The following is a 26833-nucleotide window of genomic DNA, read 5'->3' as shown; positions in this document are numbered from 1 at the left end:
AAACTGTACTTGAAATTAATTGAAATATTTTAATTTCACAAAGTTTAGTTTGCGGGAAGCAAAAATTTTTGCAACCTGAATAATTGAAAAATTGTAGATTTGTTAATATTTTAACTTCACAAGGTTTAATGTGCGAAAAGCAAACATTTTTGCAACTAACCCTTAAATTAAAATTCTAAGCCTTCGATTAAAATTCTGTTAAAATAAACTGTACTTAAAATTAATTGAAATATTTTAATTTCACAAAGTTTAGTTTGCGGGAAGCAAAAATTTTTGCAACCTGAATAATTGAAAAATTGTAGATTTGTTAATATTTTAACTTCACAAGGTTTAATTTGCGAAAAGCAAACATTTTTGCAACTAACTCTTAAATTAAAATCTATGCCTTCGATTAAAATTCTGTTAAAATAAACTGTACTTGAAATTAATTGAAATATTTTAATTTCACAAAGTTTAGTTTGCGGGAAGCAAAAATTTTTGCAACCTGAATAATTGAAAAATTGTAGATTTGTTAATATTTTAACTTCACAAGGTTTAATTTGCGAAAAGCAAACCTTTTTGCAACTCACTCTTAAATTAAAATCTATGCCTTCGATTAAAATTATGTTAAAATAAACTGTACTTGAAATTAATTGAAATATTTTAATTTCACAAAGTTTAGTTTGCAGGAAGCAAAAATTTTTGCAACCTGAAATTAATTGAAAAATTGTAGATTTGTTAATATTTTAACTTCACAAGGTTTAATTTGCGAAAAGCAAACATTTTTGCAACTAACTCTTAAATTAAAATCTATGCCTTCGATTAAAATTCTGTTAAAATAAACTGTACTTGAAATTAATTGAAATATTTTAATTTCACAAAGTTTAGTTTGCGGGAAGCAAAAATTTTTGCAACCTGAATAATTGAAAAATTGTAGATTTGTTAATATTTTAACTTCACAAGGTTTAATTTGCGAAAAGCAAACCTTTTTGCAACTCACTCTTAAATTAAAATCTATGCCTTCGATTAAAATTATGTTAAAATAAACTGTACTTGAAATTAATTGAAATATTTTAATTTCACAAAGTTTAGTTTGCGGGAAGCAAAAATTTTTGCAACCTGAAATTAATTGAAAAATTGTAGATTTGTTAATATTTTAACTTCACAAGGTTTAATGTGCGAAAAGCAAACATTTTTGCAACTAACCCTTAAATTAAAATTCTAAGCCTTCGATTAATATTCTGTTAAAATAAACTGTACTTGAAATTAATTGAAAAATTGTAGATTTGTTAATATTTTAACTTCACAAGGTTTAATGTGCGAAAAGCAAACATTTTTGCAACTAACCCTTAAATTAAAATTCTAAGCCTTCGATTAATATTCTGTTAAAATAAACTGTACTTGAAATTAATTGAAATATTTAGATTTGTTAATATTTTAACTTCACAAAGTTTAGTTTGCGAGAATCAAAAATGTTTGCAACTCTAACCGTAAGCCTTAAATTAAAGTTCCATTAAAGCAAACTGTACCTAAAATTAATTGAAGAATTGGAGATTTGTTAATATTCTAACTTCACAAAGTTTAGTTTGCGGGAAGCAAAAATTTTTGCAACCTGAAATTAATTGAAAAATTGTAGATTTGTTAATATTTTAACTTTACAAGATTTAATGTGCGAAAAGCAAAAATTTTTGCAATTAACCCATAAATTAAAATTCTATTGAAGTAAATTGTGCTGAAATTAACTGAAAAATTGTAGATTTGATAATATTTTAACTTCACAAGGTTTAATTTGCGAGAAGCAGAAATTTTTGCAACTAAGCCTCGAATGAAAATTCTATTAAAGCAACTTGTACCTGAAATTAACTGAGGAACTGCAAATTTATTAATATTTTAACTTCACAAAGTTTGAGTTACAAGAAGTCCTTCTTTTTTAATTATTCATAATTTTTAAATTATTTGTTCTTCGACACTTTCAATCGTCTCCAAATTGGCCAGAGAATTTTATGGTGCATTCATATTTTTTTGTTACACCCTGTACATATACATATATGTGTACGTATATAGAGAATTGCGCCGGTAAATTGGCAGGGCGTTCTCTTTCTCTCTGAAGCACGGGGTCGGCTGAAAAATATTCCAATTAATTACAGGTACAAAAGTGCGTTACGAAAATAATAATAACATTTGCGTTATTAAGCGAACGCAGATTTTACGCGACGATGACGACGGACCTCGACGAACGAGCAACTCCATCGGGAGCAAATCAATTCGTTTCGGTATTCTATTTTCAATAACGAGTGTGTGTAAAAAAATGGAAGCGATTCTATTAACCGTTAAAACATACGTATAAACATCGCGGAAAAAGAGAGAAAGAGACTAGAAACATCAAATGCGGATTTTTTTATCCCGAATTATGTCGTATAATACGCGTCCGTAATTATTTTAATGAGTTTTTTAATGCTCGGCAGAAATAATTATTAATAAATAGCTTTTGTAAGCTGAAAATAAAATTAAATGAAATATTATTATAAAATGTTATTTGTATGCATAATAAGTGATTGTTGGTTTAATGCAGTTTTTAGAATAATATTGTACCGAAAATAATTTAAGCGCGTTATTTATTTTCTATTTTCAATAACGAGTGTGTGTAAAAAAAGAAAGCAATTTTATTAATTGTTATAAAATATACCTATAAGCAGAAAGAGGGATTATAAATGCGTTTTATTTTTGTTGATTATAATTAAGTATATCGCGTTTATCATTTTTTAAATCAATGTACTCGGCAAAAAATAATTAATAATTTTTTTAAACTGAAATAAAATTAAATATATATTAAATTATTAAAATATTATTCGCGTGCATAATAAATTATTAAATGCAGCTTTTAATAGAATAACAACGAGTCACAAAAATATTTTAAGACTTTAAATTATAAATCTTAAAAATAATTATGAACCTTGCAAGAGCCTATTTACGCTGATGCTACTGAAGGGAGAATCAAATTTCTTCTCAATCTGCAAATAATTCAATAAAATAATAATTCAATAAAAATTAGAATAAAAATTCCTATAAATATGGGTCCAAAAAGTCGAGAGAAAAAAATCGAAAATACGCGGTTTTGACAATATATGATCTGATTTTAAGGAAATATAGGGGATGCTAATTTTTATTTTACACCCATGTTTAGGAACTTTGTTTCTGGCCCCTAGAATGCCCTTAAAATCTCTTAAAACATTTTAGAAACACCCTGTATAAACATATATATGATTAAAATTCTTTATCCCAACACATACATATACGTACACTGAAAAAAATTCAGTTAATTCTTATAAGTATTTATTTCAATAAATCATTTATTTGAAACTAATAATATTTATTTGCTATAAAAATATTGATTTGATGTAAGAAAATTTTTTCAAACCAAACAAATATTGATTTGTTTGAAATAAATGATTCATTTGACAGTATTCAACTAAATATAAATGTATTAATTTAGTCATCATTTTTTTCAGCGTAGGAGGAGAGCAGCGCTTCCTGGAGAATCTTCTGTCATCCTAATCGATCCCATCGACCCCGTTCGGAGAGACTCTCGCGGGAAGCCCGGACGTCGACATCGCGACGCCCGTTCACGAGCTCCACCCACCCACGCGTCACCGTCGTACATGCGCAACCCAGACGGTTCGCGAGATGTCATGTTCGCCAAACATCGTAAAACGGCTCATAGTGCCGTAATCAATCCGGCTGCAATTACCAGACGCACGTCCGCTGCGAGAAAGAGAGAGCTGAATTTAACGGGACAACCGACTCCGTTTATTGATAATACGTACTATAATATATAGCGACCACCGGAATATGTCGAGTGCGAATGCTCTTAAATAGTATGTTGATGCATATTAACAATAAGAAAATGAGTTTTTCATCTCTCGAATCCAAGAGCGAAACTGTATACAGGATATCCCAGAATTAGCGATCACTTATTGTTAATGACAGATTCTTGAGAGATCATTCGGAGACGATTTTTTCTCGGCGAAAATGTCGAGGCACCGATAATTTTTGAATTATAAGTAATTGAAAATTATATATTTAAAAAAATAATATAAACATACAAAAGTATATAAATAAATTATATAAATATATAAATAAATATAAATATATATAAATAAATATAAACGCGTAAATATCAATAAGAGAGAGAGAGAATTTAATATAAATATAATAAAATATAAAATATTAACAAAACCACATTTGAAGAATTTATTAATTTATTAATTTTAAGTAGTTTACTTTAATACAAATTTTAATTTAAGGCTTACAATTAATAAAGATACATGTTGGCAAAAATTTAGAACATGTAAAAAATGATGACACCTCCCTCGACTTTCCTTTGCTAAGGAAAACTAATCTCAGAAATCTATCTTAAAGGTTGATCTCTTTTCGCGACATCCTGTTTATATAGGGAGTATTTTATGAAATGCCTTTAGTTTGATAACTATCTTATAATCTCTATTACTTTTATGTTTAAAATGAATTTTCTGTAGTTCACCCGACATATTTGAGGCTATTTAAAATTCTTATGGCAAGTTAATAACGTCAATAAATTGAGGAAAAAAATAACGAATGGCTCTACAAACATTACAGGTAAAATTTCCGGAAGTATTTCAAAGAATTCGGAATTCTTTAGAAGACAGAGCCTGCATTGTTGCATATCTACCATAAATGAATAAAGTCATTTTCATATATAGTATCTTATATAATATTACACACGCAATAAACAAACACAGTACAACACATACAACAAATAAAGCAATTTGAAATTTTAACATAAAAAATAACAAAAAATTGTAATATAAAAATGGCATTATCTCAAAATCACAGCATTTTCGAACATAGATCTAATTTCAGAATCGTGTCAAGATTTCTTATACTTTATCGGTCACCGTTTTTCCATTATCGTCGGCGCATTTTTTTTTCTCACGGTTTTTTCTTTCTATTATTTTAAATTACACAAAAAATGAAACAAAACTACAAAAATGTATTGCACAGATCACCTAAAAAAAAAACTACCTACATAGACTTAACAATGGCTGATGACCACTTTACAAACTGAAATGTCTTCTTTTGTTCCTTGTTACTTAAAGTTGTTTTAATGTATTACTGCCAATATATTGCATCCGTTACCCTTCGACTGGTACTTCGGGGTAAACAAGGGAAGCCCAGCAGGAATCTATATGAAACACCCTGACTCATAATAACCTTTGTAAACACTCGCATTCATCTCCAGTCGTCCTTCGTCAATGCGGCATGAAAAGGTCCCGGAAGGACCTGCATTTCCGCATTCCATCACCCTCGATCACTCTTACGCTTATTACAGAAAGCCAAATATTATGTATATTTTCTTACAAACAACGATCAGATTATCGAGCGAATTATAAGAACTAAATCAGTATTTAATTAACTAATAATTAAATATATTAAATATAAATACTTATATAACTAAATATTCTTAAATTTAATAAATTTTTGACGCTTAATCGGTGTAATATTTTTTATTTTAATTGCAATTATTTTGTAGATATTTCATTTTAATATAATGCTTTATAGAAAATTGTATCTTATTTTTAATGTTTGTACCATAAGATTACATGTATAATAACTATAAGTATATATGTGAGACCAACTATATACAAGATATAATAACGTAAACTTCAGAGATAATTTTTTGCATAATCAATATTGCTTAAGTTATAAATTTTTCATAACTTCTCACGTCATTTATACATTTATATGAAATTACATATCGATTAATACCTTATCTCGTTATTCTCCATAAGATTTTTACAGCCTAAAACACTTTCTTAAATAAATTACAAGAGACATATTATAAATTATAAAAATTGTATATAATTAAATGTGACTTTGAAATGTTTAACGCATCAAAAATTAATTATTAATTACTCGATTGATTGTTTTACTTGGGATGCGAGATTATATTCAAATGAAAAAATGTATCATTAAAGAAAAATTTAAGGAAATAATTATCACTTGAAAATATATTGTAACGGATCGATAATTTATAATTCTTATTTTTTATTGATTCGATTATTTTGGATGAATAAATCGTGCGAAAGATGTTTCGGTAAACTGCTGCGCTTTAAAATAAATAATACGAATTTTTACGAATCGTGTGGAATTAATTATAATCGCGTACATAAAATAATTTGTGAACGCAATAGTTTAAATAACTAAAAATCTGTAGTATATTTTTTACGATAAAATAGTGATTAGAATAAATTTATAAAATGTTATATAAAACAGTGATTAAAAAAACTAAGTTTGTGAAAATATTTGACTAATTATCTTTTCTTGTCTACCCAGACAACAAAACGTCTAAAATAGACATGAGACGTTTTCTTAAAGGAGTCATCATAAAATGTAGTTTAGACATATTAAAATATGTTTTCAAGACGTCAATAAGATATCTTTAAGAGACGTGTCTTGTTTTCAGATGTAATGTTGTTTGGGTATAGTTTATCTTCTTTTAAGTGTTTGATTTTCTATAAACCTGAAAATGATAATGATGATTAATCAGCTAAAAATAATTATTTTGGTATAACTTAAAATATATGCCACTATAATTACAAAAAAATAATTAATCATAAAATATAAATATAAGTAAGTTAGAAAAATAGTGTATGTAAATAATAAGTATTTTCAAATAATTAGTATTAAAAAAAATTTGTATATAATTCAATTTTTATTCGTTAAACAAGAAAGCTTAAATTTGTTAAATACTATTTTTTAAAAATTGTATACCTAATTATATTCCAATACATACCTATATATGCGTGTTGTTTATAATATAATATATAGAATATCTAGAATATATAGTAAAATAATACGTAGCTAATAAAATATAATCAATTCCATTCGGATCGTATTTTTATGATTTATATAATTATAAATATGCAAAACAAATTCTCAAATATTTTATCGGTCGAAAAATGGTTTGGTTTCGTAACTCTGTGTAACTCTAAAATGAATGTAGATGGTGGTACCAAACAAGCATGCAATCTAGTCGCTGTTTTATCGTTAAAAAATAAAAAACAAATATATAAGTATAGGAATTCAAATTATATACAATTTTTCCAAATTATCTTTTAAAATAAAAATATCTTTCATATTTGAACAAACTATTTTAAATATTTGCATAAACTATACTATTTATTATTTTATTATTTTTACAAAATAATGAATAAATATATAGTTCATTAAAAACATGTCATTAAATAAAACATATTTCATTAAATTCATAAAGTCTTACAAATAGTATTACTTGTATATATCTTACATTTAAAAAAATAATCACTGCTGGAAAAACTAAAAAAAATTCTTGGAAATGAAAAATTTTAAAAATTAACTATTAATCAATTTGTACTGAGTGATTTTTAAAATTAATTTGAGCAATTTATAAGATTTTTTCGTTAATTATAAGAGAGACTCGCGTTTTTTAAATATAATATTACGTGTTTTATAGATTTATAAAGTATCACATTACAAGCACATCTTATTGCAATTTGCTTCTCAAGTTTTTTTTTTCATTATTGTTAAAAATTAATTATATTGATAATTATTTCCAATTATATAAAATGTAAAACATACAAATTTATAAAAATTGATGTATAAATTCTTTTGGAAATAATCGAATCTTACAAGATATATTTCCTTAATACAAAAGGTAATCGGAAAATAAAACGACAGTGTATATTGCGAGTTTATTAATTATTAATATTATATATATTATACTTAATATTTATAACATATATATGTATGTGTGTGTACATATATGTATATATACACGCGTGGCCCGACACGTGGGTACATCTTTCTCTTTTCTCACATGCATGCATAAAAAGTCGCACAAAATCACGCACACATTCGCAAATTCTTGGAAATTTTGTCGGGACACGCGCGTATATACACAAGACACCCTGTACGTTACGATACAACCGCAAATATGTTTATTTATTCTTTTTTCTTTAAATAAGATACATGCAAAGAATTGTATATTAGCTCAAACGAGATAAGCCGTACTATATCGATAGAAGGTTGATTCGTCATACGTAGGCATCTTTTATATCAGTTTTTTTTTTTTAATTCTTTTCTCTTTCTCTCCTCTTCCTAGATCATCATTCTTTGTACCGTTCTTGTCCGGCACAAACCGTCCGGTTGTACCGTCTTTCACAGAATATCCTGCAGAACGAATATGCATATATGTATACGCGCGACTGTATGTATGTATATATGTACGTGTGTATGTGTTTTGTATGCAGAAAAAGGCGTTCTCTGACCCTTCTGCAATTTTATACGAAAAGCGTGATAACACATGTACTGCATTTTGTGTGTACGGAACACCTATTTTTTTTTCTTATCCGCAAGTACGAATTCCATGAGATGTCTCTTAATCCGACCTCGTTCAGCGAGGAACATATTCCTTCGCGAGTGAACTGTCAAATTAAATTCGGCGCAGAAGAGACGAGACCAGAGATATTTCTCGTTCTCGCTCTTGCTCGGTAGAATCTCATGCAATTCGCAATTATGGTTACATAAGACAATTCTCCGCGTCGCATGTTTTTCCTTCGCTGTGTCTGTGTATGTATACAGGATGTCCCATTTTAATCGATCATCCCCAAAAACTTTTATTTGTGATTGTACAAAATGTTTCAAACAAATGTTTGATTTGACAGAAAATGGTGCTACTGAATTTTTTCTATTGAACCACATTTTATATATATTTATATATATATATATAAATTGAGTCTCTCTTTAAATCAAACACTTTTTTATTTGAAGCATTTTGTTGTACAATCAAAAATAAAAAAGCTTACGAGGGTGATCGATTAAAGTGGGATACCCTGTATGTATGTGTGTGTGATTTGTGTACTTATGTTTCTGGTAGTGTACTGTGTTAAGCGAAGAGCACACATTTTTGCATAGGCGCATAAGCGTAAGCATAAGAATCTTAATTGATCTATAAACGTATGCATAAAAAATTCAACCAATCGAATTTCTTATGCATATGTTTATGCGCTTATGCAAGAGTGCGTGCTCGCCGCTTTACACACCACCGTATTCTATGCGATTTATTCTCCTAAAGCTTATAGCGATAACTCAGTTTCATTGAAACGTCTTCAACTAGCGGCTGATATCGACGGGTTAATCGCAACGTCTAAAAGCAAGGGGGAAATGGGGGTCTTGGTGTCGCACGCGTGAATTTCTTTCTGATCTTCAAGAAAGGAAGATCATACGATAGTCCCGCCATAATATATATTTATATATGTACCTGCTGCGTAATGTAACATATAGAGGCTTAGAACGATTTTCGAAATTTTATAAAAATTGCAAATCCACGATATAATTTCACGATTTTTCTTTTTTCCCCTTTTTTTTCTTACGTCTAGAGAGACTTCGCAGATTCTCCGTCATTTTTAGGATCTCGATTAAATTCGAAAGATTTTTCTTTTTCGGATAGAGATAAAATGAGTGTGTTTTAAAATAGAGGGTGATATCTTTTTCTCAATATCACACATGCAGAAGGCGCGAACAGAAGAGAGAGTTTTGTATACACATATGTATGAGTTACTTTCTAAATTAAAAAAAGAAAAAAAATTCACATAAATTCGACTATTCGACAATCTGCGATCAACACAGATTGTTTGTACAAACTACGATAGATTTTAAAAAAAAAAGAAAAAATCACGAATTTCAATAGAATTTATAAGCGCGAATAAAACATACGTTGCTAAAATTTGTAAACATACTGAAGAAGCAATATAGAATTTATGTTATACTTAAGAATCCCAAAACAGTTAATATAAATAAATTCCGTCTCGTCGCATAATATTAGGAAAAATTATTATATAAATAACTAGTTAAACTTTATATATATATATCGCAAAAGGAACTGACTGTTATACGTATTTGGCTTGTCAGCGTCTGAAATAAATAGTAGTAATAATAATAATAATAATAAAAAGAGTAAAGAATAAATTTTGATATACAGAGATATAACATGCAATGTCTACCAACAAAATTAAAATTTAAAAGGTTTATACATTTTTACACAAGCTCGCAGTTCTCGCTTAACTAAGATAAAAATCTATCTAATATCGAGACATTTTTTTCCAACAAAGAAAACATTCCCAATTATAAGTATATAATTTTTAACTTAGAAAAAAAAAGATAAATGTTCTCACAATTTACTTTCCTTCTGCTAAATTTCACAGCGACAATTTTATCAGAAATAACATACATATATGAATAGATTTTGGGAACTCTCTCTTTTCTCTCTCTCTCTCTCTCTTTCTCTCTCTTCAGCGACAAAGTATACATTTTCTCGCCTATACTAAAAAAATTTCACATTACTCCGATAAAATACGATATTAATGCAGTACAACCAGAACTACAGATACCAACAATGCTTATGTTTTTTTTCAAACGATTTAAAATAGGCTGCCAATCTTCGTACGCTATAAAAAGACCGGCGAGCAGTGTGTAATGTCGCGATTAGGCTCTGGAGAAAAAGAAATTAATGAATTATATATATATATACAGTTTCTATACGGCTCCTCGGCGACTTGTTCGTTAGACCAACCGAGCTAATGTCAAGAATCAATCTATTATACCCTGCCTACTCGTTGCTATCATCGTGGGGAACACAAGAGGCGTTCAGCCAAAAAGCCACCCCCTCAGTTTCGCTTTGTGCGAAAGAACAGACGCGTGCAGAATTATTAGACTCAAACTTTTTTATGTTGAGCTTAAGTTTTTTAATTATTTTATATTTTTAATTTATTTTTAATTTTAGTTGAGTTATAGTTTGATTTAATTTAATTTAATTGCAGTTGTTTGACAACAGAATGTTTTAAACAATCGTCAAAATGTTAAGATTTGGAGAAGAAAAATGATCTATTTATTATATATTAAAATATAATTTTGAGTATTCTGTATGTTACAATTAAGGCTATTTTCTCAAATAAATTATTAAAACAGTAAAAATGTTTGAGTTTAATAATCTGAATAGACGTCAGTATATAAATAAATCATTTTTCTTCTTCAAACATCCAAAATTTTTACGATTAAAATTCCATTAATATTAAGGCTCCTGGCTCTTCGCCGATCATGTTGTGACGTCAGAGAAAACACACACTAAAAATTCTTAGATACCATTTTGTCATAAAAAGATATTTCGATGAAACAGTACTTTAGTTAGCTTTAGTACACTTTTAAAATATTTCAAAAACTATTCTTTTCCCTTTATAATAAATCAACAGTTGTAAAATAAGTTCGTCTGATTATTGCGCAGTCAGTTCGCATGACAATCTGACGTCACGATTATTTTTGTTGATTAATCGACTAAAGACAAAAAAGAGTTTTCTATCTAAAAATGACACGCAAAAATTCTCAACGCGCAGTTCCTCGCTTCTACGACGTCACAATCTAACATAGACGGGGCCTTAAATGAACGTGTCTATTAAAAAACGCAAAGAAAATATTACTATGAAATAATCTGAACATAAAAATGTTTGAGTCTAAGAATCTGCACACGTCTGTACGCGAAAATACGATAAAAAGGAGACAGAGCCGTATATCTAGCTCTGTCTCAACTTCGCGAAGTCGATCTCGGCGTAGGTGAAGTTCTCCTGGGTGGATGCCGGCGACACGGGCGGCGGATTCCCAATCTCCGGTAGGTCGAGACTAGCGTAGTGCAGAATCGTCGCGCCCGGCTGGAGCTTCTCGTAGCCCGTCTCGCTGTCCAACGGACTCGGCGTAGGCGTCGGCGTAGACGTCGGTGTAGGCGTAGGAGTCTCGTCGATGAACTTGGGCGACGACGAGGGTCTCGACTGCTGCACAGCGCCGCTCGACGGCTTGAAACCCGTCAGGGTGGGGCTGGTGTTCGGCGAGGCCGTGACGAGACGGGGCTTCGACACCGTCAGATCCGAGAGCTTCTTCGTGATGATGCTGCCGAGCATACCGTTGTTCTTTCCCGCAGGACTAGACGGCTGATCGGAGTTATTCGTCTTCGATGGCGACGACGACAATGTCTCCGTTGATAACGACGAAGCGGCGGAGCGCGACCCCATCGTAGAATTTATACTCGTCTTGACGGGTTCTATCAACGCGTATTCGTCGTCGGTCTTGTTTTGTTTCGTCAAAACGTCCGACGTGGAGAAGTTGTCGCTCTTCTTGAAGGGTTTCACGGGCGACTGCGGACTGTTCAGGGAGAACGGGAAGATCGTGGTCGACGAACCCGTGGGGGTCGCGCGAGGCGGTGAGGCCGGTGTGCTCGCCAGACTCTCGGACATCGGACTTCCGTTCAAGGGTAAAAAACTCGGGGTTTTCAATGGCTTGCTACCCGCCTGAATGGCGATTGGTTGCGATCGCGATTTCTCCTTGCGATTGCCCGTCCGTGTCTTCCGGTTGTTCCGATTGTTCACGCCCATGCTCATATTGATGTAGTCTTGCTCCAGGGTGGGTCGCGCCTTGAAGGACATCTCGACGTAGCCCTCCGGAGGACGCCTCGGCTGCGGAAGATCTACCGGCGCCGTTCTCGTACTGCCTGAATATTCGTCATTGCAATTTTTACAATTATTATCATTTCAAATCGTTTTAGATTATTTTATCATTATTATTATTTTATTTCAGAAATAGCGAGAATTTCAAAGTCTTTATTAAAAGTTACTTATGTCTTGTTTGTTGATATATAAGAATTTATGTTATTGTATTAAACATTAGTGATATTATATGTGATTTTACAATTTTGTTTGTGATGAAGATAAAAATGTGCCTTTGAAACAAAAATTATTTGTGACACTTATAATGAGAGCTGTATCTAAAAAAAACTTTCAATAATTTCAAAGTCAATAAATGAAAATTTCAATGTTAATAATAATCCAGCATTTATTGCCTGGAAAATTATTTAAAATTATAGCAAGCAAAGGAAAATACTTTGATTTAAAAAAATATTGTATTGTTTCTTTAATGCATATAAAAAGATTGCCTACAAAGATCCAGAAACTTCTGCACAGACCTAATATTATCTCTAACTCTCTCTTATTAGCCCATAATCTATTTGAATGTTTATATTTTTATATATATTATTTTCTTTATATAAATTATATATATTTTTTCTGTCACTTGTATATGTAAATATATTGTAAACATAAAAATATATATGCACAAAAAATAAAATACATAAAATATATATATATATATATATATATATATTTGTATATATTATTTATATTGTATGTTATATATTTCCTTTATTTTTATTCTCTATCATAAATAATAATTCTCTCGTAATGGAGAAATAAAATTTAAAGCGCGAACTACCTGGTGGTCCATTTGTCTGATAATTATCCTCTTGCATAGGTGATGACACTTGTTTGGGGCTGGCGTCCGAATGCGTCCAATCCTCCGTCGTACCGTCCATCTTCATATAAGGTCCCTCCGCTTCCTCAACCGGCTTCAGAGTCGTAATTACAGGTTTATGGGCAAAAGCTAACGATGATATATGCATGTGGCTATGATTGTGGTTGGCAGTGATTGTATTATTATTGTTATTTCGATTGATCTGTAAGAAAAAGATCGTCTTCGTGTCATTTAACACATTTGTATAACAATAATTTTCGGTGCATAATATCAGAGAATACACAATCATACCTTATTTATGCCACTCATATCAACATATGGGGCAGTGGTCGATACAGGAGCTTGTCCGGGTGACATGTCGACGTAGGAACTAGTGTCAGTGGCAGTAGAGTACGATTGCGACTGAGGCTGAGACGACGGCGGCGAGGAGAGAGCGGTCGGAATACTGGGTCTCGTAAAATCCAATTCCATGAGATCCTCCATTCGGTCGGACGCGCCGGAGCAGCCCGAATTGTGGCCCCAGGAACTCGACAACAACGGCGCGGAGCTCGATTTCGAGTTCGAGCTGTCCGAACCGGCTGGTAATGGCGCGGTGATTATATTCGCCAGTCTCCCAATCTCGGGCCTCTTCGAACGACTGCCCACAGAAAACGCTCGCACTCTATTGGAGTCTTGAGGAGTGATGTCCAACCTGTATACGAAGCATAAAGTTAGATTTATAGCTAGTATTCGAAATTTACTTCTTAAAAAATTGAGCTTGACAAGTCTGCCTTTAGTTAAACACTCCGAAATCGCATATAAACTTTCCAAAATGTACGATATTTCGTCTTCTACAGTAGAACTATTTTATGTCTGAGTACCTGGTTGTGTACAGGATCCCATTTTAATCGATTTTTTCCAAAACTTTTTTCTAAAAAGTGTATGGTCCGCTGTTTCACTCTTTACTAATATAAAAAATATTCTATTTAATATAAAAAAGTTTCAATAATTAATTGTATTATTAAATATCAATGAAATAAATTTATGTTAATACATAACAATAATTCCATGAATTAAAATTATGTCGTGACATATCTCGACATTAATTTTAATTCATCGAATTTTTAATAATAATAATTCAATGAACTAAAATTCATGAATTAAAAAGTCAGTAATACCATCTTCTGTCCCTCTTCAAATCAAACAACTTTTGTTTAAAACATTTTGTAGTTTATACAATCAAAAATTAAAAAAAAAATTGTTGGAGTGATCGATTAAAATAGAACAAACTATGTATTATAAATATATAAATCTTTAAAAAAAGGACTCGTGCCTGTTTTTCCGATGCCTATTTGCTTGTTCCGGTCTGGATCCGACGGAATAAGCTCTGGTCGGTCTAGCTTGCAGATCTTCCCCAGGTGTGAGGAAGCTGGTCACTTTGTCCAGATGATATTCGGAAAAGCGCAAGTCGGTGCTAGGCGTGCCGGACGTGACGGAACAGCTGCTACCATCGTTTTGCGACATGTCGTCCGGAAAGTGACCGTTGTGACTATTTACAGGATCCATGTCGACGTAACCGTCGTCGCCGACCGGCGCCATCGGCACGTAACCGTCCACGTTGCTCTCCTCCACGAGGGATGATCCGCGGGAATGAGAGTGGGCCGTCGTTGCCGGACTCATCGGCATGTAAGCACCGCCGCGGCCAGGACTCGAACCGCAGGGACTGTACATTTCACTCTGGTAGGAACTCTGCGACCAAAACGACAAGTTAGAATATAAAGATATAAAATTTTCAATAAAAAAATTACATAAAATTTTAATAAAAACTTAAATATTGCCAAGATATGCTTCTTAGACATGTTTCTTAAATTCTAAATAAAAATTAACAATTAACAAATTAATAAAAGAACAATTTTTTTAAAAATTCCCCGAATCTAAATCAAATTCCCTGATTCTTCAAGATTGAACGGAATACCAGGATTTTCAAGGTTTTTCCCTGGAAATATATCCTTTACACAACTTCATAAAAATTCCTGGATTTTTCAAGGTAAAAAATAAATCCCCTGATAATTCTCAATTTTTTCCAGGATGTAGACATCTTCTGTCAGAAGACAAACTGACAAGCGCTCACCTGAGAGGGTGAATGGGACTTAAAGTTTGGCGAGTATTTCACATGCGGATGCGAGGTCGACCAGAGGGCATATTCGTCGCCCTTCTTGTCCAGGATCACGGGCTCGTCCGGGGTTAACGAGTGGCCATACCGCGAGACCCCGGTGCTCTCCTCCATGATGCTCTCGCCGCAGTCGTCCATCGAGGGCGACGATCCGGCCGAGTCCGACGAGCAGACGTCGGAGGCCGGGCTGATGGGCATCGAGGTGACCGGTGGAGAGTACGAGAGGTTCCGCCCGCACATGGAATGCGGTCGCGGCACGTGAGAAATGATATGAGTCCCGCCGCTCCTGGGATAGGGGTTTACCACCGTCACCGTCGTAGTCGCGGGCTGTCCCTCGCTGATGGTGTGGGCCCTCGACGGCAGACTGTCGCATCGATCTCGCACGGTAGCACCTGGAAATTTTACTCATCAGTATCTTTCTTAAATGACTGACTGATTTTTGTAGAGAAAAAAATAAAGAAGCCAAGTTCCATCGCCCCAGCACAGCGCAACGGTGGTTAGTTTCTCATACATCCGCATGTATAAATTATTATCACATGACATGTGTATCGAAAGACTGTGTTTGTTATTATAAGTATATAATATACAGACCTCTAGAAAGAGAATCAAGCAATCGGGAATAGGTGATCACGATAATAAGTGATCATCTCGTGAAATATCCCGTAACACTGTTATACATATACGTAGAAAATAAAAGATGGAGAAGCAGACTAGAAAAAGATTTCTTTTTGTAGTAATCAGATTTTCCATACCGCAATCGTTTCCCAAAGTATCAACGTATACCAAAAATGTATATATCATTCTTGTGTCAAAATTCTGAGGTGAATGAACCGACAGAGAAGATACAAACCAAAGCATCATAAATATATATATATTCATGCATTTAATAACATGCTAGCACAACAAAAAAACTGTTCAGTCTCGTAAATATTTGCTCTGCGAGTTTTTTTTTCCAATCATTTATCAAACTTAACATCGACCTCGCTTGGGTTTTAACACACCTTGAAAAAAATATGCGAGGGAGTGGAAGAAGAGAAACGGAAAGAGCGTAACAAGCAGTAATTACAGTAGGAACATCGAGGAGAATTCATCATTTCAAAACAGACTCGGTTCCATTATAAATCTATATATAAAGAAATAATGAAACGAAACGAAATACATACACCGTAAAACGGATCTTTTAGACGGTTGCGTTTGACCGATAATAACTGCGGCTAGGGGCAGCGACAGGGTTCTCTGATGGGATATTGTCGCGGTCGTGGTGATCGTCGCGGTGGTGATGGTGGTGGTGGTGGTGGTGGTGGTGGTGGTGATGGTGGTGGTGGTGATGGTGGTGATAGTGGTGGTGGTCGCGGTGGTGATGGCGGTGGTAGTGACAGTGGGCGCGTTTGTCGTTGCTGCAGTTGTTGTTGTGACATGAGCGGATTGGGAATTATTGACGGAATGAGGATGACTCGCTACCGAATGACGACGTCTAGCGGTACCACTGTTGGCATTAGTCGTCGTCGCGTTCCCAGTAGTCCAAGCCCCGGTACCGGCAACGGCTGCAAACCACACACCTCTCACTATTGCACAACTCTGTCTGTCTGTTTTTATACAGGGTGTCTCATTTTAATCGGATCGTCTCCAAAAACTTTATTTTTTTTTATTATACAGTAAGATGGTTCACAAATAAAAGTTGTTTGATTTAATGCAGGATAGATTTGATGATGCTACTGACTTCTTTCCGAAGGACGTTCTTCAATGTCATTTAAATGGATCCATATTTTTGTAATATAAATTTTTATGCTGAAACTTACGAGGAATCAATTTATATTACAAAATATGATTTCAAGAACATATAAATGACCTATAAATAACTTTCAAAAAAAAGGTAGCACCATCTTCTGCCTCCATTTAAATCAAACAACTTTTGCTTGCAACATTTTATGTACAATTAAAAATAAAAGTTTTTGAGGGTGATCGATTAAAATGGAGCACCCTATATCTTTTTTAGTTGACACAGATACGACACAGATATACATTAATAATCGTATCTGCTGTTAAACCGCTATCAATCTTTTCTGATTTTTTTTTTTTTTTAATAAAATAAAACCTATTTCCTTTCAGTTCATCCCCATTAAACCTTTCTGTCGATAAACGGAGACCTGAGTACCCGTACATTGACGGAAAGGCGAGAAATTATGGCATTGACAGAAGGGTTAATTGCAATAAAACACGTGTCGACAACGTGAAAATGATGATAAAGCGCGTATTAATTGAGTTTCCCATTTTTCTTTCTCTTTCTATTATTTTATATATATTATTTATATATCCCTGACACATCAGATAATTTACAAATTCCAGATAACTCACTGACTGAATTAGTCATGCTATTTACATCACGAAGCTAACATTCAGAAAACGATGTATTAATTATCTCGACTCACTTTCCCTATTAACGTAATTAATCATTGCATTCGTGTCAAAATTTATATAAAATTAATATAATTTAATATAATATAAAAGTCTATCTACATCATAAACATTGATATATTTAATTAATTGTAAAATTCTGACATTACTCTAACAAAATATCTTAATTTTTTTTACAAAATACAAAACTAAAATATATAATATATTTTGTTTACTGTTTCATCATGTAACAATTGTAATCTCACAACGATTTCAATTAATTTTATGTACATATGTATAATTGCATACACATGCAACTGTATGTACAATATAGATGCAAAAATTCTAGTTGTTTCAAAACTATATAAAGTGAGAAATGCAATGATCTGATATGTTTCAATGAAATGAAATAAAAAGAATCTGAAGAAAAATATAAACGACACGTTCACACTGTTCTGATGTATCCTTTTTTTTGCCATTCAAAAATCCATAGAACGCGAAAGGAGGAAAGCAGATAGCTAACTATGACAGAGAACAGACCCATGACTGTATTGGTGGAGGAGATATTCCGAGATTGACTACACAGTGTGGGAGCATAGGAAGTGATGGTCTGCTCTTGCAACGGTTCCACTTGCTCCTTGTGTGTCTTCTGTTCCTCTGTAAACCCCGTAAACCCACTTGTGTTACTCTAAAGCCGAGCTCCTTGTATACACAACGATGAGATTCGCTTGATTCTTTATACAATTTAACATGTATACATTTACAGCGATAACTATATGCGTATCAAATTTTCAACTTTGAATCTCTTCACAAAAATGTATTTTTAGAGATACGCAAATAACTTGCCCATTGAAACAAACTAAAAGACTGTATCTCTTTGATGAAGAGATCTTCACTTTCAGGGAAATATCTCTTCTAACTTATAGATGGGCATATATAACTGACCAATGCGAAAAAGTCACATTACGATATACATATACAAAAGTAAGTAGTACGAAACATTTTGTAATGACCCACATCCTGGTGTAAATCACAATTTGATAAACGTACAAGATATGTACAATAAAAAAACTGAACTTGTACGAAAATTACGCAGCTTACCTAGAGGCGAAAAGCTATGAACGATTTTCTGACCCGTATGCCGTCTTTGGAGAACAACGGATATAGGTTTGCTAGCCTCATTGGCGGAGGAACTACGTCTCCTCTGAGATCCCTCGTCCTTGTTACTCTTGGAATTCTTCATCGCGCTCGTTATCACGTCGTACATGTTCAACGCTATATTGTTATCCTCGACTGCCATCCAGAATTCACCGTCCCCAGTTACAGCAAATCGGCCGACCTCTATGTAGAATATATCATCCGCGAATCCACATCGTCTTATATAATTTAGCTGTAAGGATAAAAGAAAAAATTAGTTTTCAATTCAGCAGTTAGTTCCAAGACATGAAGCATCAACATTCAACTTGCGAAGAGCAAAAGTATCAAGAGACACTGCTTTTGATAATGATGTAGCTTTTTATATTAGTGAATCTGACCTTTCTGCGATACTTATTGTTACAGTGTGAAAATAAAAATGTACTAGTTTATAATAACTTTAATATACTCCTCCATCATCATTTAATATTATACAACTTACAGAAATCTCAATAGAGTCAGAGTTGTCCTGTGCCCCAATCTTCACTAAACTTAAAGTTTGATCGGTGAGGCATAATCTGTAGGGTCCATGAATGTTCTTCCTTGCCCCTAGACCTTTCCTCTGCATCGTAACTTGCCATACGTGTTCTGCCACAAACAATAAAGAAATGCAGTCAATCCTGTTTTAATCTTACGTTATAAAATAATTTACATGTAAACTTGACATTTTATCGACTCCTTTATGTTAATAAATAAATATATATGTAATATGTCTGTAAAACTTTAATGTTATCTGACAAGCTATCATCATATGAGGAAAAACTGAATTACACAGAAAATAAATTACTAATATTTTTAACAAGAGATTAATATTTTTATTTTGCTACTGACTCTTTGTTTTCCTTTAATTTATTATTATCTAACGTAATTTTTTATATATCTGTTATAATATATATAAGCTTCACAAAAATCTATAAAATAATTCAAATTTAATTTACATTTATAATGACTAAAAAAGTATAATATTTTATGCTAAAATGACACAAAGTTCCATAGCAGTAATATTGTGCAACATAAAACAAATTTCATATAAAATCAATATCACTCCTTTTTCTTTGTCCTAGCTAAGAACACAAACAATTGCCAGTTTTATTTTTGTTCCAAGGTTGTATTATTCGTTGAAAATGTGAAAGTCACAGAGAAAGCAATGAAGTGTTTCTTTATTGTACTCCTTGATGCGTCTTATCTCTCTCCTCTCTCCGTTTTTTATACTAATTTAGATTTCTTACGAAAGCTTACACAAAATTATTGTCTATAGTGTCAACACAATGTATACATAAACAAAACATGGATTCTTCCCTCTAGAGAAGTCCTAATTGAAAAAGAAACTCGTATTTTTTTTAGCATGACGTGTCGGAAAAATGAAATAGAGAGATAAAAGATAAAATTCAGGGAAAAGAGAAAAACGAATTCCAGAGTTGTCGATTCGCTCTCTACGTTGGACGTAAACAAACGCGCACGTGCGACTGACGCGGATTCTCTTGTCCACTGTTAGGTCCCTGCACCGGTCAATATAAGTGCGCAATAATCTCTCGTCACGGCTAAAAATTGATTGTCAATCGCGGAAAACGAGAAAACCAGACTCGTATTTTTCCCAGACGTTCATATGCAAACGCACTTTTAAAAATCTGTATTATCATGTAGAGTAAAAAACTATTTATAAAATAATGTAAAGTAAATCAAATTTAATTTACAATTTGTTTATGACAAGAAAACTATAATAATTGAAATAATTTATGTATTATTATGAAAAAAGATTTGTATTTTTCTCAGACATATATATATAATTTCCATGTAAAAATCTGTATAATTATGTAAATATTTTACAAAAATATTTATAAAATGGTATTTAGTTTAATTTATACTTGTACAAAAAACTATAATAAAAATAATTTGTGTATTATAAAATAGATTCATGCATTTCGTATTTTTTTCTCAGAATACGTATAACGCATTTATATAAATAAAAAAATTGTACTATTACAATAAATATTTCCCCCAAAAATATCCATAAAATAATATAAAATAAACAAAAATAATCAAAATGATTAATGTATTATTATACTATTGCGCATTGTTGCGCATACTAACATTCTACGCATTTATACATTTATCTAATATACACATTTATCTAAAAAAAACGCACCCTCGATGACATAAATATTTTCTAGAAATAGAATTTTCTAAAAAATGTTTTTAGTTAAAAACGCATCTATGGATAATAATTTATCGTGAGACATAATTTATTTCCAAAAATCAGGTGTGAAAAAAGCCTTTTCAATTTATTATTACAATTAAAATCAAAATAATGTATTATGTTTTATTATGTATAGTAAATATTTTTCAAAAAAAATATAACATAATTCGAATTTAATTTATACTTGTAGGAAAAATATAATAATAATCAAAATAATTCATTTATATTAATATGAAAATGAATTCGCATTTTTCTCAGACATATGAATGCATTTATAAATATGTAAAAAATCAGTATTATAATATATAATGAAATAAAATATTTCCCCAAAAATATTTATAAAATAATTCGAGTTTAATTTACAATCACTTAAGAGAACTATAATTTAATCAAAATAATTCAATTATAATAATTAAAATAAATTCACCCTCGATTTTTTCAATTTATTACTATGAAAATAAATATAATAAACATAAATTATTATAATAATAGTATATTGTGTATCAAGTGCGGAAAGTTGACAATTGGTCACGAGTGCGGGGGATGGACCATCCCACACGAGTGAACAACAATTGTCAATCCGCACGTGATACACATACTATTTTGTATTACAAGTGCAGGCAAAGTGCACTTTCCAGCGGCGGCGTGGGAAATTGGCCACTTTCCGCACAGAAAACACGCACACAAAGTGCCACTTTGCCTGCACGTGTAATACAAAATAAATTACCTTTCCCAGACATACGTAACACAAAAAATATCTAAAATAATTCGAGTTTAATTGACATTCATATGTGAAAAAAAAAAAAAAAAAAAAAAACTAATAACGATGAAACAAAAAAAATAAAAATAAATTACCGAATGTAGGCCGCGGCTGTTCCCCATCGGGCACGTCTCCGCTCTGCAGCCTGAGCATCGCCTTGAGCCACTCGTCCAGCTCCTTCTCGTTGTCGAGGATCAAACAGAAGCACTCGTCCTTGGTATACAGAGCGATCACGTGCTTGTGCTTGGTGTCGCCGCGCTTGTTGATGTTGAAGCAGCTGTGCAGCAATATACTGCGCTTCGGGGGCTGCCTGTTGTCGAACTTCTTCTTGCTGTCGTAGTACTCGAGGCAGGCGAGGCAGCCGGGGGCCTCGCCCCTCAGAACGAAGTACTTCTTCTTCATCGTCTTCAGCTTCTTCAGGTGGCCGCAGCGGACGACGGGGCCCCCGGACCCCGGGGGCGACGCCGGGCCCCCCCTGGCCCCCGACGACATGGTCGACGACGGCAGGACGCCGACGACGTCGGTCACGAAGGGATCTCTCTCGAGGACGAAGCGGGCCCTTCGTATCCGTATCATTCACACGGCATCGCTCCCCACTCTCTCTCCCTCGTGCATGCGACTGCGAGAGTGTAATCGGCTCCCTTCAACTTCCTCCAGGAGCGAGCCTCGAGAACGAGAGAGAGAGAGGGAAAAACACGCGAGAGATGTCAGAGTAGGATCTCGCGAAAATTCATTCTTACAAGAGATGCGGAAATTCGCGCCAAAAAGTTCACCGACTGTCTTCTCAGGTCGACGACGCGTCACCGTATCGATGACACTTTCCACGACGACAACAACAACGACCTGTCAGCGACCTGTCAAACACCAGAATCTGGAAAGGGGGCGTTTTCTAGGACGCAGGCTGCTCCTCTTCTTCTCGTCGCATCAGGAGACTTCGGACGAAGCCGACGACGAAGGGAGCCACGTTTCGAGGAGACGTAAATAAGGTAAACGCGCACAAGCACCCAGCGTAGCTGCACCACCGCACCGGTGCATGTGCACTTTCGCGCACTCCTCCTCGCCGAGGGCGTCCTCCTCTTCCTCTCTCTCTTCCCTTCGGCGGACGTCCACCTCCTCGCCACGTTCTACGGATGAGAGTATACTAGGTTAGGAGTGAAACGATAACAATAACAATAAGGGGGGAGGGGAGGCACGCGAGGGGGCAACAACACAAAAACACACACGCTCGCGATCCTCTTCCCGCTTGAAGCTTCTCTTCCTTGCTTTTTTTTTTCTCGCTTCCTTCCTTCCTTCGGTGCGAGACGTTGTCGGAGAAACCAAGTAGGGGAGATCCCGCGATCAGCGCCGAACGCGCCCGATGACTCCGAGATGTCGCGACTCTCTCTCTCTCTCTCTCTCTACCCAGTAAGCAAAAAATCATTGCTACAACGTTATTTTTGTTGGCAAGTCTGTAGTTTTTAACATTGTGTGCAACGTCATTACGAACAAACTTTGATCATCGGTTTATTTAGAGGTTTCGGTTCAAATGTTAATGTTTTTAAAATATTGTATTAACATTTTGAGCAATATATGTTATTAAATAATTTTTTTGAAATAACGTTTATAAAACATCGGTTAAAATCTTTTTTTTTTAGAATATTTATTCATAATATTTTAAACATATATTTATATAAAAAAAAACATGTCGTAACGTTTAGAAAAAATTTATATAAAATCAACATTATAAAATGTCGATTAAATATTTCTCGCTTACTGGGTATCTCTCCCTCCTTTTCTATCCGTATGTGTCACTCTCCTTTTCTAATGTCCACGGCACGCCTCGAATCCACCTGTCACGCGCGGTTCCGTCTAATTTCGCCCGCCGAGACGAGCCGCCCCCCCCCCCCCAACCCTTCGGCGCCTTGAAAAACAGGGGGGGGGGGGTCAAGAGAATGATAAATAAAATTCATAAATAATCCTAGAAAAATACCGCGAACGTGTCATTTCCACGCGGCTTCTCTCGCGCCGCCGAATCCCGCCGGGGGACGAAGGGGGGCAGGGGGGGGGCGGGTCAAGAGAATGATAAATAAAATTCATAAATAATCCTAGAAAAATATCGCGAACGTGTCATTTCCACGCGGCTTCTCTCGCGCCGCCGAATCCCGCCGGGGGACGAAGGGGGGCAGGGGGGGCGGGTCAAGAGAATGATAAATAAAATTCATAAATAATCCTAGAAAAATATCGCGAACGTGTCATTTCCACGCGGCATCTCTCGCGCCGCCGAATCCCGCCGGGGGACGAAGGGGGGCAGGGGGGGCGGGTCAAGAGAATGATAAATAAAATTCATAAATAATCCTAGAAAAATATCGCGAACGTGTCATTTCCACGCGGCATCTCTCGCGCCGCCGAATCCCGCCGGGGGACGAAGGGGGGCAGGGGGGGGCCGGATGATAACAATAATAATAACGAAGGATAACCGCGAGTCGCTCGCAAACACCACGAGAGAGAGAGAGAGAGAGAGTACAAACCGGGAGGTTATCCCCCCACCCCCCTCAGCTTCTGCCCCCCCCCCCGCCCCCCTCTCCCGCACCTGTTTATCTCCCCGAATAACCGCGAGATTTACTGCGTGGTCCACGGACGGTGACGTGTATATACACAAGAGTGCGCGCGCGCGCGCAGACAGAGACAGAGGACGACGGATGGATGGATGGATGACCAGACAGACAGACAGACGAAGAAGAGCGCAATACGCGGGACAGACTGCCAGACGGAGGGGGGCGGGAGGGGGGGGGCGAGGCGTGTTCCTCCCTGGACGTTTCGAGGAAAACGTGTTACGTTACGCGAGGAAGAAAATTAACGAGAGAAAAAAAAAAAAAATAAATAAATTTGCCCCCCTGATTAAATTTGCGTGCCAAGGGCAACGCATTTCCTCTCTCTCTCTCTCTCGCTCTTTTTTTTTTCACGCGCAATAACAAGAGCCTCCCGAGACGTCAAAACAACCACGACGGCGGCATTCCAGGTCGATGCGGGGAAACGCGACGGCTCCCCCCCCCCTCTTTCCGCCCCCCCCCTTCCCCTCGCGAGCCTACGTCGTCGTCGTCGTCGCTATGTGACTGGCTCTTCCCGCAGCTGCCGCTGCTTCCGCTTTTCTTCTCGTCTCTCGGGGAAGAGGAAAACACATACACACTCACTCGCACACACACACACACACACATAAAAACACACTCAGGGATTTGATTAACGACGCACTGCTTCCCCCTCCCCCCCCCCTATCTGTCACATCCGTTTTCACTAGACGAGTAAAAAAAAAGCGACGTCAAACGTCAAAAAACTCGGCGCACTTTCCTTCCACGCGTTCTCCTTTTTTTTTTTACTTACCAGGTATATATATATGTATGTATGTATGCGCGTATTATAAACGCACTACGTTTTCCCTTCCGGAGCGACGAGCGACCGCGTCGTCGTTGCCGTCGACGTCGTCGTCGTCGTCGTCAACATCGTCACCGTCATCGTCTCGTTCTCTCTCTCTCCGTCGTAAACGCAAATATATCTCGCGAAACCACGAAGAACGTGGCGGAGCAGCGAGTTATACAGAGAGAGCGTACTTCGGAGGAGAGGAAAGAGAAAAAAATAAAGGAGCGACGATCCCTCGCCGATAATGTGCACGCAGCTTCGGCGACACTTTTCTCACACTGTCTCTCTCTCTCTCTCTCTGTCTTTCACTTCTCTCCGCTTTTGCTTAACCGCGCGCGAGTTCACGCCTAGCCAGCCGAACGGACAGACGATCGTGGTCTATCTGTAAAGGTCATGTGTACGGCGAGCTCCGCAGTTGTAAACAAGACGTGCGCATGCGCGAGGGGCGCGCGCGCGCGCCTCCGCCGCGCATGCGCCAGCGCCGCCGGCGCAGTATATACAGGGTGATTCATTTCGATCGCCCGCCCTCACGGGAGTGTATTTCGAAAACTAGGAGAGATACGAGAAAATGTTTCGGACGAAAGTTTCTTCACTTCGAGGAGAACGTAAGACGGCGGCATTGTTTGACCTTGTATAATCGTTCGAAGGTCGCGCCAAGGTCATCCCTCGATTTCTTTAACGGTGCCGCATATTTTTTATTACATATTCTTATAGCTTATCTCGAGAGCTTTCCGAAACACTGTAATAAAGTGTTTTTCTCTTGAATGGTTTTTGAGTTATGGGAATGTGAATTCGAGTGATATAACTCGAAAAGAGAAGTACTCGAGAGAAAAATACTTTTTATTGCGTAGTGTTTTGGAAAGCTATATATCGAGATAAGCTATAAGAATGTGCAATAAAAAAAATTGAAGAAATTAATAATGATACAAGGTCAAACCAGCAATCTAAAATAATTTGTCGTATTTTGTAGTTTTCGAAATATATTTGCCGAGCGGGTGATTAAAATGAATCACCCTATATATATCGCGCGCATGCGCACCCGCGCCGCGCTCATTTTGCAATGGCGTAACGTGTCTCGTGTCAACGGACGCCGCAATGCGGAAGGATCTACGGGATCTACGTAAACCTTTTCCCCCCTTTGACGCTATTCGGTGTTTATTATCGTCTTTACGTAATTCGAGCGAGAGACGAGATTATGACACGTCTCGTTCGCGCGCGTTTCTCCAGATAAGGTCGTAGACGGAGAAAAATCTCAGTAATAAAATATATGGACCACGTGACGTGGTTTTTTTTTTTTTTTCTTTTTCTCGTTTGTTGACGACACCCTATACATACAGGG

At 35.2% G+C, this 26833-nt stretch overlaps 1 protein-coding gene and 1 long non-coding RNA gene across 6 annotated transcripts in view; one reads left to right on the top strand and one right to left on the bottom strand.

Annotated features, from left to right (window-relative positions):
* LOC114934302 (uncharacterized) overlaps window positions 1-5271 on the top strand; it is a 75086-nt gene extending 69815 nt beyond the window's left edge. The window contains exon 4 of the long non-coding RNA XR_003820250.2: window positions 3494-5271. This is a non-coding gene — a long non-coding RNA (uncharacterized LOC114934302). The remainder of the gene's footprint in view (window positions 1-3493) is intronic.
* Window positions 5272-7736: 2465 nt separating this feature from the next.
* chico (insulin receptor substrate 1 chico) lies at window positions 7737-25894 on the bottom strand. Of its 5 annotated transcripts, XM_029306844.2 has the most exons (12): window positions 23855-24126; window positions 23323-23498; window positions 22197-23225; window positions 19587-19732; window positions 19052-19340; window positions 18491-18607; window positions 16720-17100; window positions 15515-15948; window positions 14717-15132; window positions 13696-14095; window positions 13366-13606; window positions 7737-12589 (listed from the first exon to the last, which is right to left on the bottom strand). In XM_029306844.2, the coding sequence occupies exons 3-12, from the start codon at window positions 22675-22677 to the stop codon at window positions 11622-11624; spliced, it is 3873 nt and encodes a 1290-aa protein (XP_029162677.1). In that variant the 5' UTR covers window positions 22678-23225; window positions 23323-23498; window positions 23855-24126; the 3' UTR covers window positions 7737-11621. The 5 variants fall into 5 exon arrangements, with proteins under 5 accessions (XP_029162677.1, XP_029162675.1, XP_085339367.1 ...); XM_029306842.2 differs by lacking the exons at window positions 23323-23498; window positions 23855-24126 and adding an exon at window positions 25459-25894; XM_085483241.1 differs by lacking the exon at window positions 23855-24126 and having other exon boundaries at window positions 23325-23761.
* Window positions 25895-26833: the final 939 nt, after the last annotated feature.

Source organism: Nylanderia fulva, unplaced genomic scaffold (assembly GCF_048542155.1).
Source record: "Nylanderia fulva isolate GAGA-0341 unplaced genomic scaffold, ASM4854215v1 Scaffold24, whole genome shotgun sequence".
Taxonomy (NCBI): Eukaryota; Metazoa; Arthropoda; class Insecta; order Hymenoptera; family Formicidae; genus Nylanderia; species Nylanderia fulva.
The sequence above is the reverse complement of the archived record's forward strand: the minus strand, read 5'-3'. Positions and strand labels throughout refer to the sequence as shown.

What these genes read in the sequence shown, in the direction of transcription:
- chico (XM_029306842.2), bottom strand. Translation starts at nt 22,677, where the DNA reads ATGATACGGATACGAAGGGCCCGCTTCGTCCTCGAGAGAGATCCCTTC. An exon ending in CTGACTCTATTGAGATTTCT is followed by an intron (nt 19,341 to 19,586) that starts GTAAGTTGTATA and finishes TTATCCTTACAG; the next exon opens with CTAAATTATATAAGACGATG. An exon ending in TAAAAGATCCGTTTTACGGT is followed by an intron (nt 15,949 to 16,719) that starts GTATGTATTTCG and finishes TAAAATTTCCAG; the next exon opens with GTGCTACCGTGCGAGATCGA.